A 23,692-nucleotide genomic window follows, 5' to 3' on the forward strand; every position below is an offset into this window, starting at 1 on the left:
GAGAGAGGTTATTGAGCATATTGTCAGCTTACAGGTGATTATATCTTCAATCTTATTCAGGAAGCATATAGGACCACTAATGCGCCGAGCCGCATGAACAGAAATTAGGTCAGCTTTCAAGCTCACTGAAGAATTGAGGAGAAGGATAATATTATTGGTTCAACGTTCTACTGACTACTACTGTCTCTTTCATAGACACCAAGGTGCCAGAATTTCATCCTGCAAGAGTTCTTTTACATACCAGTAGATCTACAGACACAAGACTGGCATATTTGAGCACCTTCAAATACTGCCGGACTGCACCAGGATCGAACCCACCAACCTGAGCTCACCATCTGAGCTGGTCATACTCTCCTTCAGTTGTTTAAATTAATTTTCAACATTTTCTGGCCTTATTTCGATGTACACATTATTATAACTGTATTCTTTAAGGGGGGAGAGAATTGAATTGAATTGAATTGAATTTGAATTTATTGATCATGATTTACATGCCACTGAGACTGAAAAGCCCCTTTATGCAGCGTCTTCTTATAATACAATGCAGATTTATGAAAACAGTAACTACATTTTTATAATATTAAAGTATTAAACTAAACAAGAAACTTAAAAAAAATGAAAATACAGATACCAAATCCAGTAAGGTTAAGACATACATTATATAATAAGTAAGAAAGTAAATCATTAAGCCCTTCTGTTATTTTGGACTACATGGGTTTAAAGAATATAAAGCTAAAGCAGAGAAACAATTTTCTTCGAAATATACATATTCCTGATTGTTCGACACAAGAATGCCTGATCTCAGCCTCTTGCGTACTCCTCCAGAAAGATAGATGTTAAGAACTGCTTTAGTTGGGTACAGTTAGTGTTACTTGCGAAACGGTGAAGATTAAAGACGTTAAAGATACGTGATGCAGTGCAAACAAAGGATTTGTTAAATTTAGTGGTACGATGAAGGGGAATTTGAAAGGTGGTTTTTGTAAACCTATTATCTCTGTTATGTACCGACTCCATAGGTTGAAATGCATTATAAAGGTAGGATGGTGCCTTCAGTTTGAGAATTTTCTGCGTAGCAACAGCTACTGAGATTTCCCGACGTTCATGGAGTTTCAACCATTGTAGCTGTATGTAATAGGGTGTTATGTGTTCATCACGCCTGGCATTTGTAACGTAACGAACACATGCGTTTTGTACCCTCTGTAGTTTTATGTTCAAAGTTTCAGATAAGTCGTTGTATACGACTGAACCATAGTCAATTATTGGAAATATAAGACTTTGAACAAGTAGTTTTTGCATGAAAGGTGGTGTACATGACACGTTACGTTTCAAAATATGCATGGATGACACAACTTTTCGGATTACATTTGACGTATGATCAGACGAGGATAAGGTTCTGTCGAAAATTAGACCTAGATTGTTAACGGTGTCACTATAATGAATATCTGTCTCTAGAATTTTTATTGCTGGGAGGGATTTGAGGTCAACAGTTTTCAGGAGTTTTGTGTAACCTATGCAAATAAGCTGGGTCTTAGCCACATTTAATTGGAGGTTGTGATTTCCAAAAGTTAAAGAATTTACTTCCCCTGTAGGACCTAACAAGCATTTTTAAACATATTTTCAGATGCAGGTTGGTGTATCTCAAACTTACCATATTAGGGAAATCCAGGAAATGTACAGGGGCACTGATGAGTCAGACAACATCAACAGATCTTTATATATACATATTTTATTGGCTTAAATTGCATAAATTAAAGATGGTCATAAGGCAAGATTGGGATAGAGAAGGCTAGGACTGGAGTGAAAGAAAGCGATTGTTGCCTTAACCCGTTGGGACGCGGTGAGATCTGCAGCTACAAGTTGCTTGCTCAGCAGGGAACGCGGATATATCCGCCAATTCAAATGATATTTTTTCTCAGTTGCCTGCCTGCAGAGGTTTATTTCTTTTTCAGCAGCGTATTCTAGATGAGTCTGCATTCTGATGTGAATTTTTTCAACTATGTTCTCCCAATACCAATGTGTCATCCACGAGTTGCAAGATCAAGAACGCAGCTTACGTCCGGGCAAGAACGACCTATAGTCTAATAGCTTCGCGCTGAAGCTTTAGCTCATCGCCTAATCGTCCCTTGGATGTAATAATAGTGCTGTAGAAGGGATTTCTAGAGATTATGATACTGAACAGACCTCTCTGATATTTTAGAACTGTGGCCTGATTTATTATCCCCAGTCTTGAATTATTCTTTCACAATTGGAGAGTGCGTGCGTGTGTGTTTTTACCACGAGTTACACAATATTTATTATCGTACGCATCCGTAATACAGGCACAATGATTTCCATCCAAACTGCAGAGACCAGGGTTCTATCTGATCCTTTTTCTTAATTTTTTTTCCCGCTAAAATGTCTAAAAGGAATTACCGGCCCCTACCGTTAGAAGATAATTTACTGTCCATGATAAACAAAATGTTGGAATTTAGTGGGGGGAATAGTGATCATAGTGAAGTTCTGCCGAAGGGGAATTCGTAAGTGACAGGAACATACCTGGAATAAAGTACTGCAGGCTTGAATGTACAGGGTTCGGGCCCAGCTGATAGGAATGTTCAGCAATTGCGAAAAAGACAACATGTGTTCGATTCCAGTTCAAGTAGCGATCATGACAGTGACAGTGATGACAAGAATACTGATTAAAATCCAACCAGTGCTAATTCTTCGTCAACTTATACTGAAAATGAACAAGGAAGGTCCTGCATTGATCCAAAATTCCATCGTGATGTAAAGGGAGAGTTTTTAGGGAAAACAAAACCGAGCAAAATATTTTAATTATTTTTGTATGACGAGATATGCCAGAACATAGCTGAACAGACAAATGATGCCCAGCATGAAATCGCACATAAAACCCAGTTTAGTAAGATGAAACTAAGGAGTCGAGATCAAGACCGGGTCAGAATAAATAAGGATGAAATAAAGTTTCTTATGGCCGTACTGTTGCCGCAGGTGATTGTACAGAAACCTAAATTAGGGCACTATATTTCTCGCAATAAATTGTTCACTACGCCTATTTTCTATGAGCTGATAACACAGAAGAGATTTTTTCTCTCCGGGCTGCGTGGCCCAGACGGTTGAGGCGCTGGCCGGCCTTCAGACTGGTGGTACTTGAAGGTGCTCAAATACGTCAGCCTGCTGTCAGTAGATTTACTGGCATGCAAAAGAATTCCTGCGGGACTAAATTTCGGCACCTCACCATTTCCGAAAGCTGTAAAAATAGTTAGTGAGACGTAAAGCCAATATTATTATTAGATTTTACTCCACAGCATTTTACATATCTCTGAAAATGAGGTGAATAATGGACAAATTCCTCCCAAAATGTACAAGATAAATCCAGTATTTGTCCATCTGTTGGCAAAATTTTCAGAAGCTTATACCCCTGGTGGCAAAGTGTCAATTGATGTGAACCATCCATACATACCAAGTAAAAAGATTGCGTTTCGGAATGGAATCATATAAATTATGCAAAGCCGAGACAGTTTATATAACATGATCTGTTTCCATGTGTATCATAATGAACAGCTGTAAAAGGCATAACACGGTGCAGACTGTAAATACTGTAAATATCACCTGTAATGTAGAGTAATATAGTCCGTATGTGTCACATATGAATTGTAGGTATATAAACTTGATCCCTCAAAAGCGCTAACAACATAACAGAAAATTTCGTGAGTTTTATCATTTATTCCATTGTAAATCTTTTATGTACATGTAAATTTTGTAAAGCTACAATTTACATATACAGAAACATTTATTTCCAGGCAGAGATTGTTAGTAAACTGCCTAAAATATTCAGGTAGAAGTTACTGTATAAATGAAAGCCAGAGCTTTGTTATTAGGAAGAAGCAACTTCGATATCACAGTGTGAAAGCACTTAGTATGTTCTTGCAAAAAGTATTGAAAACTTAAAATAATAGGATTTTTCAACAATTAAATACATTACATTCAAGTAAATATTTCTCTTTGGGCCCTTCAATAGTTTATTTTAGTCTAAGATTGTTTTTAATCAAGTAATTAAATATTTTCTTCAATCAGGGAAAACGCTCCCCACCTGGGAGTGAGCCGGTATATACCGAGCTCCCCACTTAAGGGGTTAATTAGGGTACAGCCACAGCATTAGCCGAGAGTAGAAATGAAGAAACCATGTGAAAGAAAAAAATTTTCAGACTGTGGGGCTCGAATCCACCATCTCCTGAAAGCAATCTCACAATGATGTGATCGAACTGCACAGCCAATTCACTCAGTTTCTTGTGATTTGTAATATCGCATGGGCTTTCTCTCCCAAATTAGATACAATTGGACTTCTACCATAGGGCAATACACTTAGGTATATGGATCTTCAGTTCCTCAATTACCGAGTTCACTAGCTGCAGTCGCTTAAGAGCGGCCAGTATCCAGTATTTGGGAGATAGTGGGTTCGAACCCCACTGTCTGCAGCCCTGAAAATGGTTTTCCGTGGTTTCCCATTTTTTTACACCAGGCAAACGCTGGGGCTGTACCTTAACTAAGGCCACGGCCGCTTCCTTCCCAGTCCTAGCCCTTTCTTGTCCCATCGTCTATCTGTGTCAGTGCGACGTAAAGCCAATAGCAAAAAAAAAAAAAAAAAAAATTATAATGAAAAAATCCTGAATTATACATACTTGTAAGAATGTTAAAGTACCTAAATAAAATATGCTTTCCTAGTTCCTTGTCTGATTGTTGTAGGTATAACAGATCTATTTGGGAAGAAATGCTTTTTTTATTTACATCTTAAAGAAGGCATGTTGTCATAGTAACAATAATATGCAATGAAATAAATTAATGCAGAGAGATAAGCTTAATTTACTATATTAAATATTAGTTTATTTACATTTCAAGGAATATGTAATAATAATATTAATACTGTAAAACCTGCCTTAACAGACACCTCTCACTGGCGGACACCCCTCCTTAGCGGATGATTTTCTAGATCCATAATTAAATCCCATGTTGAGTATGAGTAATTTACCCCTTTTATTTGGGCACCCTCTATTACAGACATGGACAAACCATAGCCACTAGAAACTCCAATTAAACCTCTCCTAAAGGACGCTTATTCTTTTTCAAAAAATATTTGTGTCCTGTACAGTATTTCACTTTACAAAGGAAAGGATTTATTGCGTCCTCCTATTCAATACATATATATCCATCTTTAGATGGAGTAATTCTAATCAAACATGTTTCAGCTCATTTTTAGCTATCTTCAGTGAAAATGTTAAAAACTACATGATTTATGTTAAAAGAATGTAATTCAAAAACACAATGAGAAAGAATGTAGAAAAACATGTGCAGCATGACCAGTTAATAAAATGTGAGGTAGTAGCAAGGTTGAGAACCTCTTAGTCTGAAAGTACAATACGTCACACTAAAAAACGAGGATGAAATCACAAAAATTAAAACTTGAGAAACATTGAGTTACATGCTCGAAAAGCCTAGAAAGCAACAGAAGTATGAGAACATATATTGAGAGGAAACAATGCCAAGTGTTGCGTGTGTGACTCGGTAGTGGAAACCGTCAATAAAATCCGAATCTATAATGGAAAAAATGAACGAGTATATGTAAGAAGCTTGGGCTAATAGATGAAAGATAAACAAAAAGAAAACTTTAGACTTGCGTATTAAATAATTGCCCTCTTGAACAGCCTAACCACCTCAGATTAGAGGACCCACTTCAACTGATAGTGCTTGTAGCTGGCTCGGCTGTGTTTGCGAGGATATGGGAAGAAGTGAAAGGAGTGAGGGAGGGAGGGAGGCACTAAGCCAGTGGGGAGAGAGGGATGGAGGGGTGGTGTTGAGTTGGAGAGCTGGAATTCATTCTTATTATGGAATTGTTGACAAACAAATGGAATGAACTTTTCAAGTAAAATGTTCTTTTTCTTTTTCGTTGATCTCATTTAAATTATAAAAGGGGTTTCTGAATTGATTATTATTGATGTAGATGTTCTCAAGAATGTTGAGCAAGGTGCCCTTTTGCTCACACTGGAGGATCTTAAGATCTTGATCAATTGTTGTGTAATCGTGACCAAATTCTTTATGATGCTCACTCATAGCTGAAACACTGTTATATTTAAGAGCATTGCAATGTTCGGCGTACCTTATCATGAAGTTGCGGCCTGTTGGACCGATATACCTGGAATTACAGGATTGACATTCTAATTGATAAACTTCAGAGTTCAAATATCTATTATTATTATTATTATTATTATTATTATTATTATTATTATTATTATTATTATTATTATTATTATTATTATTGTTGTTGTTGATAGTGTGCAAATTGAATATTAGTCTGGAGTTAGTATGGGAGGTTCTAAATGCTATTTTGAACTTATGTTTTTTTAAACATTAGAAATTTTTTAAACTCTATTGCTTTGAAAGTGAAAGTATAGAACTTCTCTTTAGGAGCAGATTGTTTTACGAGAGTAGTCTTAGGTCTACTTTTGTGTCTATTAATGATTCTGTTGACAGGTTCTACTGAAGCCATTGTATTCTACAATGTTGTGAATAGTGTTTTTCTTTTTTGTAGTTTATGCGAGATAAAGGAATAGTCAATGCTTTAAGTACCATACTATTGTACGCTGCTTTCTTATGTATGTCTGGGTGCAGAGAAGTTTACTGAATGGTGTTGATAGAGCTTCCAGCTCTCCAACTCAACACCCCCCCCCCCACCAATCTGTCTCTCCCCACCAGCTTAGTGCCTCCCTCCCTCACTCCTTTCATTTCTTCCCCTGAGAAGGTCAGCCTGTTCAAGAGGGCAATTATTTAATATGTCTAACGATTTCTTTTTGTTTATCTTTCATCTATTAGCCCAAGCTTCTTACATATACTCATTCACTTTTTCCATTACAGATTTGAATATTATTGACGGTTTCCACTACCAAGTCACACGCAACATTTCACATTGTTCACTTCTCATTGTTTCCTCTCAAAATATGTTCTCGTACTTTTGATGCCCTCTAGACTTTTCGAGCATGTGAATCAATGAAGATAGGCTGTTCGTCAAGTCTTAATTTTTGTGATTTTGTCCTCGATTTTTAGTGTGACACATTGTACTTTCAGGCTAAGAGGTTCTCAACCGTACTACTACCTCACATTGTATTAACTTCGTCATGTTGCACATGTTTTTATATTTTTTTTCTCATTGTTTTTTAACCCTGGAGAGGGCGCATCACGGTCTTTTCGACCGGGTTCAGAGATAGTTCTTAACATAGCGAGCCGCTAGCTTCCATCCTCTGAGTACCTTACATTGGACCTGTCCACTATCAGTCTGCGTAAACAATTCACCCCTCATGCTCCTCAGTTTCAACCTAAGTGCATTGCGTGACAAACCCAGTCTAAAACTCCTGGCGTGCCCCATGACGTATGCAAGTTTGTGAGTTAAGTTTTTTACTTTATTTTTTCAGTTAATATACCATGAATGTGTCAGGTTTGTTTTATTTTTGTGTAAAATAGTGCCTTCATATATAGTGAAGTCCACCGCATCATGGATAGAAACAGGGAAAGAGAAATTGAAAGACTTATAAAGAGCGTTACTCAGTTTCATGCACAAGTAACCGTTGACCAGTGACTTTGTTTTGTACTATCTTGAATATTACTCAGATTAATTCCTATATTATTTACAAGCATGTGAAAGGTAACTTTAACATTCAAGGGCGTAATTATTTGAAAGAACTTAAACCAACATTTATGCGTGAGATATTTTCAAGAACGGTATTCAAACTCTCCCAACGGGCCTAAAAAAGGAACATTAGCTAAATGTTACGATTGTCTGAAGAAGAGCAGCCTGCTGCAGCTCTACAAGAACTAGAAGGGCCTGGAAGATGTGCCTACTTCAACAGAAAAAAAAATTTAAAAACCAACAGAGAAACAAAGACTAGATGTTGTGTATGCCAGTGACATATCTATAAAGAACACTCAGCAGTGACATGTGTTCGGTTCAGTACGGAAAGTCAAGAATGTAGCAGTTGCGCAGAATGAACGTCAGTTGTTTAACATCCGATTTTTGTATTGTTTAAATACCTTTGAACATTATTTTAAAGTTCATGCAAAATTATTTACAAGTTCTGTAACATTAAAAATAGCTTTTGCTTAATTTGTGCTATTTTTTATGACCCAGTCTAAAACACCGTGCACGCCACCTCATGGGATTATTTTTATGTGCCCTCTTCAGGGTTAATAACATTCTTTTCACATTAATCATGTAGTTTTTAACATTTTCACAGAAGATGGCTCAAAAATGAGCCGAAACATGTTTGATTAGAATTACTCCATCTAAAGATGGATATATATGTATTGAATAGGAGAACGCATAAATCCTTTCCTTTGTAAAGTGAAAACCGTCAACAAGGAATGATTTTAATATCTTGTCCTGTACAGTATTCAGTTACTTTTTGCACAAACGGTACTTCCAAGAATTGCAGGCACCGTAACTTGCGGTCCAGGATTTACACATTCTTGTAAGGCACACTCCCATTCAGGTTGGGGATTTTAACCTGGATGTGGGGGCAAGTTGTAGGTCCAGTCAGTCAATGTAAGAACAACAGAGGAGCAATGAGAGAAGGTGGCGAGAATGTGCCAGCACATCTATGTCGTCGTACTTGCAGGACCTGCCTGGGTAGTAGGGGTTAAGGGTGGGGAGAAACTAAAATTATTGAATAACTCATTTTACTTTTCTTTTATCTCTTCTCTCTCCTTCTCCTGCTGCCTTCAATTCGCCTATCTCCTCTTATCACGAATTTAACTTACCGGTTATAAACTCCTAGCGACGGGTAGAATTGAACCACCAATCTTGAAGTCCATAGTCTTGTAGCGTTACCACTCAGCTAAAATGTCACTTGACAGGTAATGGCAAAAGTAGTATAGCGAAGTATTTAGTCTTTACCATGAAGGATGTCGTCGTCGTCGTATATGACTGAATTGCTATCAACATAAATTGAGAAACTATAAAAAGTAAATGGAACCCAAATTACGAGTTTCATTACCACAACACAATCCTTCCATAAAAATGAGACATGTAGCTTATCGACCTTCATTTCAGCCTCATAAATAGTCAGCAAAAATTGCAATATCACAGTAGAGGACAAATAAAAATTTTAAAAAATGGAAATATTCCAGAACATAGATTAGTGAGATAGGACATTCTGCCCATCATCGTTCGAGAGTCACTGTTGAATGATGTGTGTGTGTGGGGGGGGTGGATGGTTAAATTGCTCTTTTACACAATAATAATGAAAAACTAAGTTCATTGCAACTATAGTTGACTGGATATTTCTTCTTTTTAAAGAACAGTGGGTACCATGAATGAATACTATGTATGTGTGGTGTTGGTTCACCAGTTTCTGGCATATCTACTGGACAAAATCTTTATAGACCAATAATTGATTCAGTTTTATGTTGATTGCATTCAGTTGTCACCAACAGTGGTTTCAGTGACAATAGCTGGTCAATTACAAATTCTGTCGCACCTTACCGAACCAAACCTAACCTGTCACCATCAGTGGTTTTTGGTGGATCATAACCCCTCTATAATGGACACCTTTGGGACCAAAAATATTTCCGTTATAAACGGGTGTCCGCTCAATAAAACAGGTACCATTAAATACAATTTGTATGCATGAAAAACTTGCACAAGTAATTGTATATAGCATTGTACAATACTGTTCTGTACTCGCATGAGAAAGTTACATATGTGCTGCAGCTGTGATGAATCAAAGATACCAAAACACTTCTATGGAATCCTCTATGAAGCACACTCTACACTGTTACCGTTCATCATGTTAAAATTAAAATTCACCTGCCTGCGTCTTTCCAATCTTCAACATTTCGGACAGTTTACGCACACCACACTTCACGTTTATGATAGTCTATTATGCCTACCTTTTCTGTTAGAGTTAAGAACTTCCTCGGATCCATGCTAAAATACACCAACTTAATAACGTAAAACTGAACACATAAAATTAAGAACAACATATGAGGTTTTGAAACTTTAAATCAATATGTACATGTAGCAGTCTCTAGTAAAACATAAGTCCTTAAAGTTCGTTTGTTTTGTCCACTTTGGTTTAGCAATGATATTTTCACCATGTGCAATTAAATCCTGTGTCATATTTACTCTTTTTTTTTCATCAATAGAATTCTTTCAGTCACATAACAAAGCTGAGAACCTCATTGTACAAGGACCGAGCTCGATAGCTGCAGTCGCTTAAGTGCGGCCAGTATCCAGTAATCGGGAGATAGTTGGTACGAGCCCCACTGTCGGCAGCCCTGAAGATGGTTTTCTGTGGTTTCCCAGATTCACACCAGGCAAATGCTGGGGCTGTACCTTAATTAAGGCCACGGCCGCTTCCTTCCAATTCCTAGGCCTTTCCTATCCCATCGTCGCCGTAAGACATATCTGTGTCGGTGCAACGTAAAGCAAATAGCAAAAAAGAAAAAGAAATCACCATTGTACAAGGTTATTGGCAGCACATTAATTTCCTTTTCTTCAAATTTGGCATTAGCATTACCTTCACTGCCACTGTCGTCAGAATCATTTTTGTCCTTCTTCCCTTGGATTGACTGAAGAATCATTTTTGTGCCTCCACTCACATACACTGTTGGAATATCTGAATCAATTTCATTATAAGTGTTCAATTCTACCCTTAACCTGCTGCATTAATCAATTGGTGTATTTCTTCCATGCTGTCAGAAATATCATTTTATTTCGGGATGTCCACCACTGGAAACCCAGCTTTCAGAAAGCAATTACGTACTGCTCAAGCTGTAAAGTTTTTCCATTCATTGGTTATCCATAAAATTGCTTGGAGAACATTGTCCCTTTATTAGTGTTTGAAGGGTTACTTCATTCCCATTAAGTTCTGATACAAAGTGTTTCATCACTAACTGCACATAACCTTGAAATTCTGGATTACTCTTGATGTTACATTTGGTGGGGAAAAGACGATCTTCACATTTTGCAGCTTAATTGTATCTTGACACGATGCTGCATTATCGAGGAATAACAACAATTTTAATTTCTGGCGTATCATTTTTCTGTTTAATTGTTCTAGACAGTCTGTCATTATTTCTTTGGTGATCCATGCTTTTCTATTTGCTTTCCATTCAATGCCATATTCTGAAAACACGTTGATTTTGGAGCTTTGCTTGTCGCATGGGGCTCCTCCCGTTCTCCACTCATACTTGCACATAACAAGACCGTAAGACTTTTTTTGCAACTTTTCCACCAGTACAAGGATTTTCTTTGAAACACAGTTTTGTCAGGTAAAGCACAGAAAAAGAATCCAGTTTCATCAGCATTCAAAATATTTTCTGGAGAAATCTATGAGTGAATCTATGATTGAAGGTATTTTTCTTGCCAGTTTTCAACAGTCTACATATTAACACTGGATGATTCTCCACAAATCACTCTGAAGTTGATACCATGTCGCTTTCTGAATCTTTCTAGCCAACCATTCGAGGCTTAGAGGTCTCCAATACCTAATTCTGCTACGAATTCTAATGCTTTTACTTATATAATTGGTCCTGACACAGGGACATTCTGACTTCTTATTTTACCAAATCCACAACATTAAGTTCTCTTTTTCATTACCGATCCCACAATCCGTTTAACTCAGTGGAAGGTCAAGCACGAAGCTTTATACTTCGTAAACTGTGTAACACAACCTATTATCTACATTGAAAATAAGTTTGACAGCAACTTCAACTGAGTCCTAGTTTTGGCTTCTGCACAAATTCTGCGTTCTGCCTGTTGTATCTTACGGCAGTATGAATTCTAGTGTATTCAAGATTCATCATGATGATATTCTATTTTAATACACATATCCCATATACACTACATCGTATAAGTTTTGTATTCAGTTTCGTTTCTGTAAGATTGGAGTTTACTTTGGAGCTGTTTGAGATTAAAAAACATACTACTGTCTATAAGATGAAAATCTATTATTAGTTTCAGACACAAGGCTTTGGTTTGACAGTGTGATAATTTTAATCACTCATGTCATCACGTTTTAAGAAGAATTTGTGTTGTCCTTTTTACATATAATGTAAGTTAGTTTTAGTGACTATGGTAATTTTAATACAGACAATTGACTTTTTAATATGTTCACTATTGTTCAGGGTCATCATTTTAAGTTGAAGTTAAGTCTGAGGATGCTCATTAAGTGAGCGAAACATGTCTCATAAAGAGATATAATTGTATGAAACTGTAACCACTGAAAGGTGGATGTATTGAATAGGTGGACAATAAATAATTTCCTGTTATAATGGTTGTCAATAAGTGGTATGTTCCAAGCTGTCACTGGAGAGATGGCGTGGAATGACATTAGTAGACGAATAAGTTTCAGTGGTGTCTTTAAAAATAGGAAGGATCACAATATGAAGATAAAGTTGGAATTCAAGAGGACAAATTAGGGTAAATATTCATTTAGAGGAAGGGGAGTTGGGGATTGGAATAACTTACCAAGGAAGATGTTCAATAAATTTCCAATTTCTTTGAAATAACTTAAGAAAAGGCTAGGAAACAACAGATAGGGAATCTGCCACCTGAGCGACTGCCCTAAATGCAGATCAGTATTGAAATTTTTTATTTTGTTTTGTCTTCAGTAGATTTTGCTCCTCAGTACATAGAAAACCCAACACAATACTTACTACCTGCATCACGCAAGATCCAAAATTTTATCTCCCACTTACGATGGTGCTAATTCAGCTTATACTGGAGTAGTTGTGTACAGAATTTAGTTTCAATTAAACTTTCATCTATGGATAGTTGCTGGTGAGGAGTATAATGATATTTAAATAGCCTATTTGCATGGTCTACAACAGGCTGGAATAGAGCACAAGGAGAGCCAGGAGGAGAAAGCTTACTGTTGTCAACTAAACAAAACAAAAAAATTAAAAGAAGCTGATACATATTCCTTCAAAACATTTCTCCAAGCCAAAGGGTAATGAAATGGTCTACAGTATTCCAGTAGGGAACAATAGTAGGTTTTCTTATCAGTCCCATATTCAAGATGACAGCAATGAACACACTTTATTTCATAAATTGTAGTGCGTTTCTAACATCAAGATCGGAAATTGGGTGACAGTTCATTACATATAAGGAGTTGGTCAGCGTAATGATTGGTCTCTGTGACTATTAAGGTTTAGAAGAGAGGAAGTGAAAAATAAACTGAAGTAAGATATGAGCAGAGAATCAGATGAAGGGGCATGTTTAGGTCCAGGAAGTCCCATGAAAGAGACAGAAGGTTGAAGAATGTTGTCAGGTTCATTGGGAGGAAGTTCCAAAAAATGTTCTCCAGAAACATTATTATTATTATTATTATTATTATTATTATTATTATTATTATTATTATTATTATTATTATTAATATTATTATTATTATTATTATTATTATTATCATCATCATCATCATCATCATCATCATCATCATCATCATCATCATCAGTACTAGTTTCATCTACCACCGCATTCACAGTATCCTTAGTACCGTTAGAAACAAACGTCTCTTCTTTAGCTGCTGTGATCCAGGGGGCGTGTCTAGTATAATTTCATCACGACTCTCTGAAGTAAATTTACTATCGCTATCCAATAACAAATCATCCACATTAACTTCTCACTGTTCCAAATACTCAGTTAATTTGTCATTAACACCCACTGAAAAAATATAACGTGAACCACTTGTCATTTTGCTTTCACAAATCCACTCACTGCAAGGAGCAGTCTCTTACTGACTGGTTAGCAGTATTTCTAGAACACCCTCTTAAAACTGCCAAAGCAAGGTTAGGCACACAATAGCTTGTAGCCTCTCCACTATAGGTCGTCACAAAAGTACGCACGTTACTTCTTTTTCTTTTGAGACCACATTGGATCACTTTAATCAACCCTTTGGTTTGTCGATTTCTTGGTAGAAACTGTCAGAGCCTTGCAGTCCTCCCATTTCTTCTTCATAAATGTTGATATTCTTGCTCTTTCTTGTGTAGAGAATATTCTAGTTGGGATTTTCTTTGTGAGTGTAAAGTGGAAAGTCATATTTTTAAGTGTTGCGTTTACTTTTTCCTTATCCATAGTGTCATCCAGTGTAAGGCTAATTGAGTCGTGTAGTTTCAAAAACCCCTATCTCCAAGAAAATCATTTTTTCAGGAAGGGCAAAAAACTGCCATGACTGCATTTTACACTCCTTTTTTAACATTTTCTTTACTTTTGCTTTAATTAGCTCATATTGAACAAAATACACAAAATGTATGCAATTTCTTCTCTACATTTTTGTACTAGGGCAATATTTATCTAGAACATAGGGGGTTTTGAAAGTCACAGGTGGACATGGCGGGGTTTGAAAGTAAACATGGATATTGCAAACTTACCCTTACTGTCTAATGTTCAAAGAAACTTTGTTTACTTCACTTACTAACATCTATGTAGCACACTGAGATGGAAAACAAATTGAAAACATGAAATACAGTATAAAATGTTTAAATGTTTAAATGTTCATTGAGATGGAATGGTTTTGTCTCTGAAGAATAAAAACATAATCATATTATTGCAATCTAATACAACAAGGATACGGAATCATCTCACAGTATTCTTCTTCCTCTTGCTCTTCTGTCATACTGCAACGATGTTCAGCCTGTCGTGTTTCCAGCGAAACATAAAACTGGAGATCTGCAAACTCCCTCCATCTAGCCCCATAATGTTTCTCAACCAATCTTCACACATCCTTCACTTTTCCATTGTTTAATGGAACATTGCCTTTTTCGATTAACTGTGGAACCAGTCCAGAAAAGGTTTTGCCTCTCTTTAACACACTCTTTGGCTGGCCAAATGTGCAACAGTAAGCAACTTCCCCTTGTACCAATATATTGCTTTTCTTCCTTTTTAGACAAATTCTTTTCGCAGGACTGAACTGAAAATGCCACGAACCGACAGGTTTCAAAACATGTCGAACAGCAGTCTTCCAGTCAAATATTGGTACTTCACAACCAGGCTGGAGAAGCTTCCCATGTCCACTGAAAATATTGTTGTATACCTCTGGCTTAAGGATAACTTCTCTTTTTCGAACAACTTTCTCTATACGTGCAAACACCCTGTCGGGTGGTAAAAACGAATGACCAACTACAGGAAAGTAAATTTCAACTTCTTTCATTTTCACTGATGCATGTAGAAGCCACTTACTAACCATACCCACAAGAATACTGTTTTTATTTTGTCCGCCGCATCCATCTGCAAATAGGCGTACAGTTTTTTTGTGACAGATCAATGCTGTTGAGAGCATGAAACAAACAACTTGCAATTTCATTTGCACCTCTACGAAAGTCAGCTTCATTCCATGAATAGATCATCACATTTTCGTGCGTCAGTGATGTCTTAGAGCTTCCAAACACTACAGTGAAGTTGTACACATTTATTTGCCTGCTGAAGTAAGCACTTTGGTCATTTAGCTTGGGCAATAGTATGTTCTTCTGACAGTCAAAGGAAACAGACTGAATACTCATCTTCTTCTCTTAAATATTCATAGAATGCACTGTATTTTAACTTGTGGACTCATTTCTTGGTCTGCAGGGCAACTTTTGCATGTTCTGGTGTGCAATTTTTTAGTTCCTCGTCTAGTTGTGAGCAAGTTGAGCAATCATCAGTCTTCGGACTTCCGAAACCAATATTATAGTTACGATTCAAGATCTTCCCGAAGAAGGCGTGCTTTGCCTGCAATTCAGGTTCAACAGTGGTATTTTATTGTCTCCACATTTCTTTGATATTTAGTTCACATGGCAGGTACATACGTGCCGCTGACTTGGTACGGCAGTAGTGCGGCTCTTTAGCACGAAACGATTCAATAAATTTACAGATGGGCTCACGTTTTGGTTTACTGGCATAGCTTCTTCCGTCTCCCCCTCTTCTCTCCACAGGCATTCCCCCAGATTCAAAATGACGCTTTAGAACCCCTTGAATTCTGTCCTTCTTTAATAGGAGAGCTCCCATAAATGCTTCTCGGCAAACTGGTGCCATCGTTTCATCCCGTTTCCGAATAGTGTACTTGAATGTGTGAGCTTTTCCGGACCTGATACTGTTACCCGGCCTGCGTCTCGCCATGGTATGCAAGAAACATGCTTGATAATGAAACTATCCTGCTGCAGTTTTGATGCTGTAGAGTAGAATACCGAATGAAACTTCTTCACATCCAACAAAGAAATGGGCTCCGCACTGGTAGGCCTTGAATTTATGGCCGCACATTGGTATGACAGGAGGTCCAGCCGACGAGTACCTGTGTAATAAACACCCTTTTCACTTACGAGAATATGTATGTTTACTAAAATATCATAGGTATTTATGAATGGCCTGCATCGAAAATGAAAGGGAAGTTCGCTTCTCGACGTGACCATAGAATGTAATATCAGAAGCTGCACAAAGCCACAATGGTACGGGCTTTCAGGAATCGAACGTGCACTGGCCGAGATTCGAACTGCGGCCATTTTTGTGACAGGAGAACGACCGATCCGGCACAACACCGCGCGCCGACTTCATGCAGCAATACATGTTTGCTAAAGCTTATTCTAAAAGTGCAGTTTCTGATACAGTTCTACAATTATGCTCACAAGAGAGGAACGTAATAACATAATGTTACTATAAGAAAACATACCTTGATATTTTTGCTTCCTTGCATTTTCACTGCTGTTCGTTACGTAATTTCTTCCTACCCTTGCCAGGGCTACACTTCTCAATACATTTATGAGGTGAATCCATTAGTAATAGACAATACACGACACTGTGTCAACACAAATGCTTCCTCACTGTCGCGCCAAGAGCTCCTCACGCGCCTAACACATGGTTACGTATTGCCTTCCTATTGGCCGACGGAGATGGCGGGTTATGTTATCTATCGCCGAGCGCAAGGCGTTGGAGATGGCGGAATATGAAAATAACCCCGTACTTTGACATTGAATTTCGAACTGTTAGAGCGGGTTTTGATGCGTACTAATAGTGTACAGCGGTGGACATGCCCACAGCAAAATCAAATCAATCTTTATCTCCATTTTCATGAAAATTGGAGATAGGGGGTTTTGAAACTACACGATTCAATTTCTTTCAAATCCTCCCTAATTTCTTTTATCCATCTGCATCCAGTTGTAGTATTTTTTGAAACAAGATTGTACTGCACTAACTGTTTCAGAAGTTGCGAATCTGGCATTCTCAGGATGTGGCCAAAGTACCCTGTCTTTTCTTGCACATGGGTATCAGTAATGGGTTCTAATTTCTGATATACAATGTTGTTTGGTAGTACTCAGCATTGCCAATTTTTTTGATAGCTTTTACTGATACAAGTTCTTCCAATTCGTCTTTCTATCTTCTGTAATCTATCTGTTTTGGATTGTTCGTTTAGATGGAATAATGTTTCTGTGGCATATGTGGCTTGTGGCTTTATGACTGTATTGTAATGTTTGATTTTTGCATTAATTTATAAGCATTTCTTTTTGTAACTTTTGCATGTTAATTTTTATGCCTTAGATAACTTGTTTCCCTTATCTGCATTGAAGGTTTTTCATTTAAATTATTTGTTATTAACTCACCTAGATATTTGAATTGTGTTACAGTTTTAATTTTAGGACCGTTAATATGTATTTCTTTTAATAGTGGTGGTTTTTGGAGCATGATTTCTGTTTTCTCAAATGAGATTTGTCAATTGTCAATTCATGAAGGACAATTATTGCTGAACTTCAGCATATTTCCAAATTTCTGCAAAGGTCTGATCTTCTCCAGGTGCTTTAAGCTGGCCGATGTAATCGGCGCTGGCAACTTCCAAATGGATTTTTAAAGGCCAACCTGATCGGCTTTGGCATTTTAAAGGGCTGGTGCTCGCACTGCTGCCAGGTTCCAAGAGGGTTAATGTAAAATACAGCATGTTTGTACCAGAGGTATACAAAAATAACAGTTTATTTTATAATGTTAGATATACAGTATTATATTTGTAGGTACGTAAATGCTCAATCAGTAGACATACTCACAGAGGTTTCATTGTGAATATTTCATTTCACTGTCAAGTCACACACATGTGGATATGGCATGAGAAGAGCTTGCGCATAAATCTAGGTATGAAAGCCAGGCTGAGTGGCTCAGATGGTTGAAGCAATGATATTTGAAGGTGCTCAAATACATCAGCCTCGTGTCTGTAGATTTACTGGCTCGTAAAAGAACTGAGTCTGGTGGTAAAACTTGGAACTAATAATTTTTGTGTCATAATTCGCAAGCGCATTGCTTAGTTAGCATATCGACGAAATTTCATACTCCTACGATCATTACAGCCCATGCTGTTTCACGCTGAATACCATAACTTTAATTGTGGACACCCAGTAGTTCCTTCCTTCTTCCTTCTTCGTTTTGCCTCATGGTTGAGGCGTCGTGACTATCATAATATTCAGCCCTCTAGCCGATGAACCATACTCTGCCATTCTTCACTATCTAAAGCTTTCAGTGTGGTTGCTCTGAGAGAACTCTGTAGGGGGCCGTTCACCATGTCAATCCATCGCGTTGGTACTCGTCCTTGTTGTCTGGTTCCCTGAACTTTGCCCTCAACAGTCAGTTTTTGAAGACTACCATCTCGGCGCATTATATTTCCAAAGTAGCGTACAATCCGCTGAGAGACCTTATACGATAGACAAACTTTTATCTGAAATTGGTTCAGGATTGATGTGTTCGTGCGATAAGCTGTCCAAGGAATCCTTAACATTTTCCTCCAGCACCACATTTCAAAGCTTTCTATCCGTTCACGATCACGTTTGAGGATGGTCCACATCTCTGCGCCATACAAGAAGACTGAGAAGACTAGAGATTCAACAAGCTTCTTTTTTGTATTGATGGTGATGTTATCTTTCCAGATCTTCCGCAGATGGATCATTGCTACCTTTGCTATTTCAATTCTTCGCTTTATTTCATCTTTGGAACCACCAGAATTGGATAGTAAGGAGCCTAGATATACATACTGATGTACAACTTCACACCCTCCAATCTGTTTGATATGTGGACTGTTGTTGTTCTTACGATCAACAATCATGACTTTGGTTTTCTGTCGATTTAGGCGTAATCCAATTTCTAGGCTTGCTTCCTCTACTCTCTTGATCAGCTCTGTCAATTCCTCTTCACATAATGCTATCAGGGTGGTGTCATCAGCAAATCTCAAGTTGTTGATCTTGCATCCCCCAATGGAAAACCCTTTGTCCCAGCCATCTAATGCAGTTCTCATTCAAAGTAATGGTGACAGGATACATCCCTGGCGAACTCCAGCCCTTGTACGAAACTGCTGAGACTGTTTGTTTTGAATCTTCACAGTCATCCAAAATTTTCCAAAGATGGTTCTATTTGACAGTATCGAAGGCCTTTTCGTAGTCAATAAAGCACAATTATACCGGAACATTGAATTCTCTAGCCTTTTCTATGATTTGTCTTAGGCTTAAGATCTGTTCTCGAGTGCCTTTTCCTTTCATGAATCCAGTCTGGACTTCAGGAATTTGATACTCTAGGAATGCCCGGAGTCTCTTTTGCAGGATATGAAGCATAACCTTACTGGCATGTGAAATCAAAGCAATTAAGCAATAATTTCCACATTTTTTCCTCGATCCTTTCTTGTGGATAGGGACAAAGATTGACTGTACCCATTCCTTGGGCCTTCTTCTAGAATTCCATATTGCTTGGCAGATTTTCAACAGCATTTCAATTCCAGCATCGTCTGTAGCTTTCAAGACTTCTGCATTATTCCATCAGGTCCACACGCTTTTCCAGTTCTCAGCATTTTCAAAGCCATTTCTACTTCATCTCGGAGGATGTCAGGTTCAGGATCTGATTGTTTGTCTATCTTCACTTGGTCTTGTGCATTACATTGTTCACTGTACAGATCCTGGCAGTACAGTCTGCATGTTTCCAGAACATTCTCTATATCCACAACATCATCACCCTGTGAGTTCTGTATATTCCAGGAATATGGCTTGAATTCTCGAGTGATTATTCTAATTTTGTCAAAAAGATCCTTGCTGTGGTTTTGATTTGCATGGTCTTCAATCTCAAAACAAATGTTACTAAGGAAATTATCTCTTCTACAAGAAGACTGAATCCTTTTATCAAGATCAGACATTTGCTCTATTTTTTCTTTAGTGTTAATGCCAGATTTTTTTAAGGCACCTTCTTTCTTCTACAAGCTGAATGGTCAAGTCAGAGATCCAATGTTGCCTTCTAGTATTTGGTACTCAAGATTCATTCAGAGAGGACTCTATCCAGTTTTTAGTCACATTCCGTAGCCCTTCTGCAGTTGTTACTGGATCCTGTAATATGGAGGCTCTTCGCGCCAATGATTCCTTAAATGACGACATATTGACTACTTGTGGTATCCTGTGTGATCTTTTAACTGGTGTTTGAAGTTTTATTCTTATTTCTGTTCTAAGAAGCTGATGATCACTGCCACATACTCCACCTGGACAGGTTTTGGTGTCCATTACAGAAGACGTCCATCTTGAACTGATCAAGGTGTAGTCAATCTGATTTTTATATTGATCATCAGGCGAAGTCCATGTGTACATGTGCCGTATGTGATGCTTGAAGACTGTATTAGTTATAGTAAACCTGTTTTGAATTGCAAACTCAAGAAGCCTGTTCTCCCGTTCTTTCTCCAATTCCGTATCTTCCTATCGATGTTCTGACATGCTCATCATGTTGTGTTGAACCAGTTTTGGCATTGAAGTCTCCCATAACAATAGTTATTTCTCTGCTTGGAAAAGCTGAAACAGTAGCATCAAGATTTTGATAGAAGCGGTCGATTATTTCATCAGGCGCATCCGCTGTTGGGGCATAAACCTGAATGATGTTGATTGAAAGTGGCTTGCATTTGAGACTTAGTGTTATAATGCGATCATTAACAGGTTTATATCCTTTCACTAGGTCATTCAGTTTGTCACTGATCACAATTGCGACCCCGTTACTGCTTTTTTCTTCATTTCCAGAAAAGTAGACCCAATGATTCCCACTTCTAAAATGGTCATTGTTTTTCCAGTGAGTTTCACTTAGCCCAGCCACTCTATATTATACCTTTCCAGCTCTTGTATTATCAGGAGAAGTTTTCCTGAACCTAAAAGTCTTCTCACATTCCAAGTAGCCACATTCTGCTTTGTTCTTCCAGTCGCAAATTTCGCATATGCAGCCTGGTTGTCTACATGCACATGCCCAGTAGCACATTTCACACTTTGCAGCCTGGAACTGCAAAAGCACTGGTTGTCAGCCGGATCGCATGACGAATTAAATCCATTTAAAGCAGCTATCATGATAGTGTTCATGGGAATAATAGTGTAGTGAGGTCCCTCTCTTTTCCACACCGCAGTACCACAACCGAAAAACCAGTCATTCTGGTGACGCTTGAGGCTCCCCGCTCTTGACCCATCTCGAGCATGAATTGCTCTGTGCATCAAGTCGATACTGATGATGGTGCTGCTGCCCGACATCAGGTTTTCAGTGGATTCCAGTGGCATTTCTTCCACTAAGGGACCACCGCCCTTCCTCAAGGAGCTCATCTGCCCAAAGCTGTTGGCTCCCTGAGGTTATCAAATTATTCCTCGCCACCTAACACTCGGCGTGGAGTCGCTGGCTGTACGGTCTACTCCATACCGTCAAAAATACGTCCATTGTAATGGTGTCAACAGGTGTAGACTCCAGTTCCTTGGCAACGTCTAAGCATGCATAGTTTCCGTCTTTGTCATAGTTTCCATGGCATTGATGGCAGATAGAACAAAATGGCTGACACTTAGGGCAATGCAAATATAGTAAATAATTATATTGAGTGTCTCTCTTAGTAATGTTGTCTATGGATTGAGGGCAAACAAGATGACTATCGCCTATGACATAAAAACACAATAGACTTACGTTAAAAATCAATATCAAATGATCACAAATTCACTAGACAACACTCACACACCGTAAATATATGCCACAGTGTCATAAATACTGCCAGGAAGTCGCTAACAAAGCATAGTTTCCTTTATATATAGATATTTGATGTTCTTACACGACACTAGATCTTGCATTTGGCAGCCATATTTACTGGGACATGAAAACAATGACATTAATAATTAATTATGAAAGGACACACCAAAAAATAAATGTCTGGTGATGGCTGCATAAAATTTGTGATTGCTGTATTTATTTTATCAATATAACGCTAGTCTGTGCATGTTGGAAAACAGTAATCCCATAGGTACCTCCCAGTTTCACATTCTAGCAGGTCAGTGCCCTACCTCACCTCAACAGAGATATTACCATATTTCTGAATGAGACTTTTCATGGATGTTGGATAGGAAAAGGGGTCCTAATGTCTGGTGTCCTTTTTCTGCAGATTTCACTCCATGAGAGTTCAGTTTGCCTGGGGGTTCATTAAAGATGTGAACAGCAGTAGAGTTCAAGATTTAGCTTATTTGAGAACAAGTTTCTTAGCTTATTTGAGAACAAGTTTCTTCAGAGCAGTTCAAACAAATGCCTCAAATGCTTATGAAAACATTGCAAAAGCTTGATTATCATTTAGACATCACTAGAGCTACAAATTGTGCCCTCATTGAAATGTACCAACATGCTTAAAAACTTTTTGAGTTACTGTGTACAATCTTGGAAAAATACATTTACTATATCTAATGGATACTAATATATAAGCATGCTTTTTTGTATATTTCAAGCCTATACATCCTGTATTATTGGTGTTTTCATTTCAATACAATTACAGCAAATGGTGTACAACCTGATTTGTTACAAAATCAAATTCCCCTGGAGCAAGAGGAGGATGATGAAGCCCTGGTGTATGATCAGATGCATCTTGGCTCAGACTTAGGGCTGAAGGCCCGAGCTCTCTATGATTACCAAGCAGGTAAGTGTTGAAAATTACATAGATTCTTTTAGTTCATGGCTCCTATGACCATTCCGGTATTAAAATACCAGGAATTTCAACCAATCAACAACTGCCTATCCAATTTTATAGTTTTCATGTTGTCACTTTCATTTTATCACACCTCTGTGCACTTCTTTTTTATATAAATTCATCTGAATAGCACCCTGCAATATCTTCAATAAGACATTGGACCACAGACTGCACAGTCAACAGGACGTAGCTGGGTTTTTCCAATGAAGCCAACTGATAACATATTAGAAGACTGCATCCCAAAGAGTTTAAATGCAAAACTAAAACTGTTTGTTTACTTCAATATTGAGCTGACAGGTTTGGAGAGATAGTACAGTTCAAAAAATTTGAGACTAGTTAAAAGTACCTTATAATGATTTTCTCAGCATTCTTCGACCGGGAGGTATTTTCAGACAGTTTGGTCTTGTGTTGTTGCTTACTTAGCACCACCCAGGGGTCATGTGTAAGGGCACTTTAAGGTACAAAGCTAAGACCTAGAGATGTGAAGCAACAGTGTTTTAACAGATGAAAAATGGACATTCAGCATGCATCTGCTGAAGTGGTTGAATGAATAAACAATCTGGACTGTGTGATATTAGATTGCACAAACTTGACATTATATGTACGGTAATAAAAACTTTCCAGTCTGTCACACACAACAATTTCAAAAGCAAATTAAAACACTATAAGCATACCTGTAAAAATCACATATTATATACAAAGAATGACAT

General features: G+C 37.8%; 1 protein-coding gene across 2 annotated transcripts in view; it reads left to right on the forward strand.

The window, feature by feature from the left end:
- Abp1 (Actin binding protein 1) overlaps nucleotides 1-23,692 on the forward strand; it is a 238,842-nt gene that overhangs the window by 198,795 nt on the left and 16,355 nt on the right. For both annotated transcript variants that reach the window (XM_067142645.2, XM_067142644.2), the window contains one exon: nucleotides 22,791-22,931. In XM_067142645.2, coding sequence (XP_066998746.2) covers nucleotides 22,791-22,931 — 141 coding nt within the window. The remainder of the gene's footprint in view (nucleotides 1-22,790; nucleotides 22,932-23,692) is intronic.

This window comes from Anabrus simplex, chromosome 3 (genome assembly GCF_040414725.1).
Source record: "Anabrus simplex isolate iqAnaSimp1 chromosome 3, ASM4041472v1, whole genome shotgun sequence".
In the NCBI taxonomy this organism is placed as follows: domain Eukaryota; kingdom Metazoa; phylum Arthropoda; class Insecta; order Orthoptera; family Tettigoniidae; genus Anabrus; species Anabrus simplex.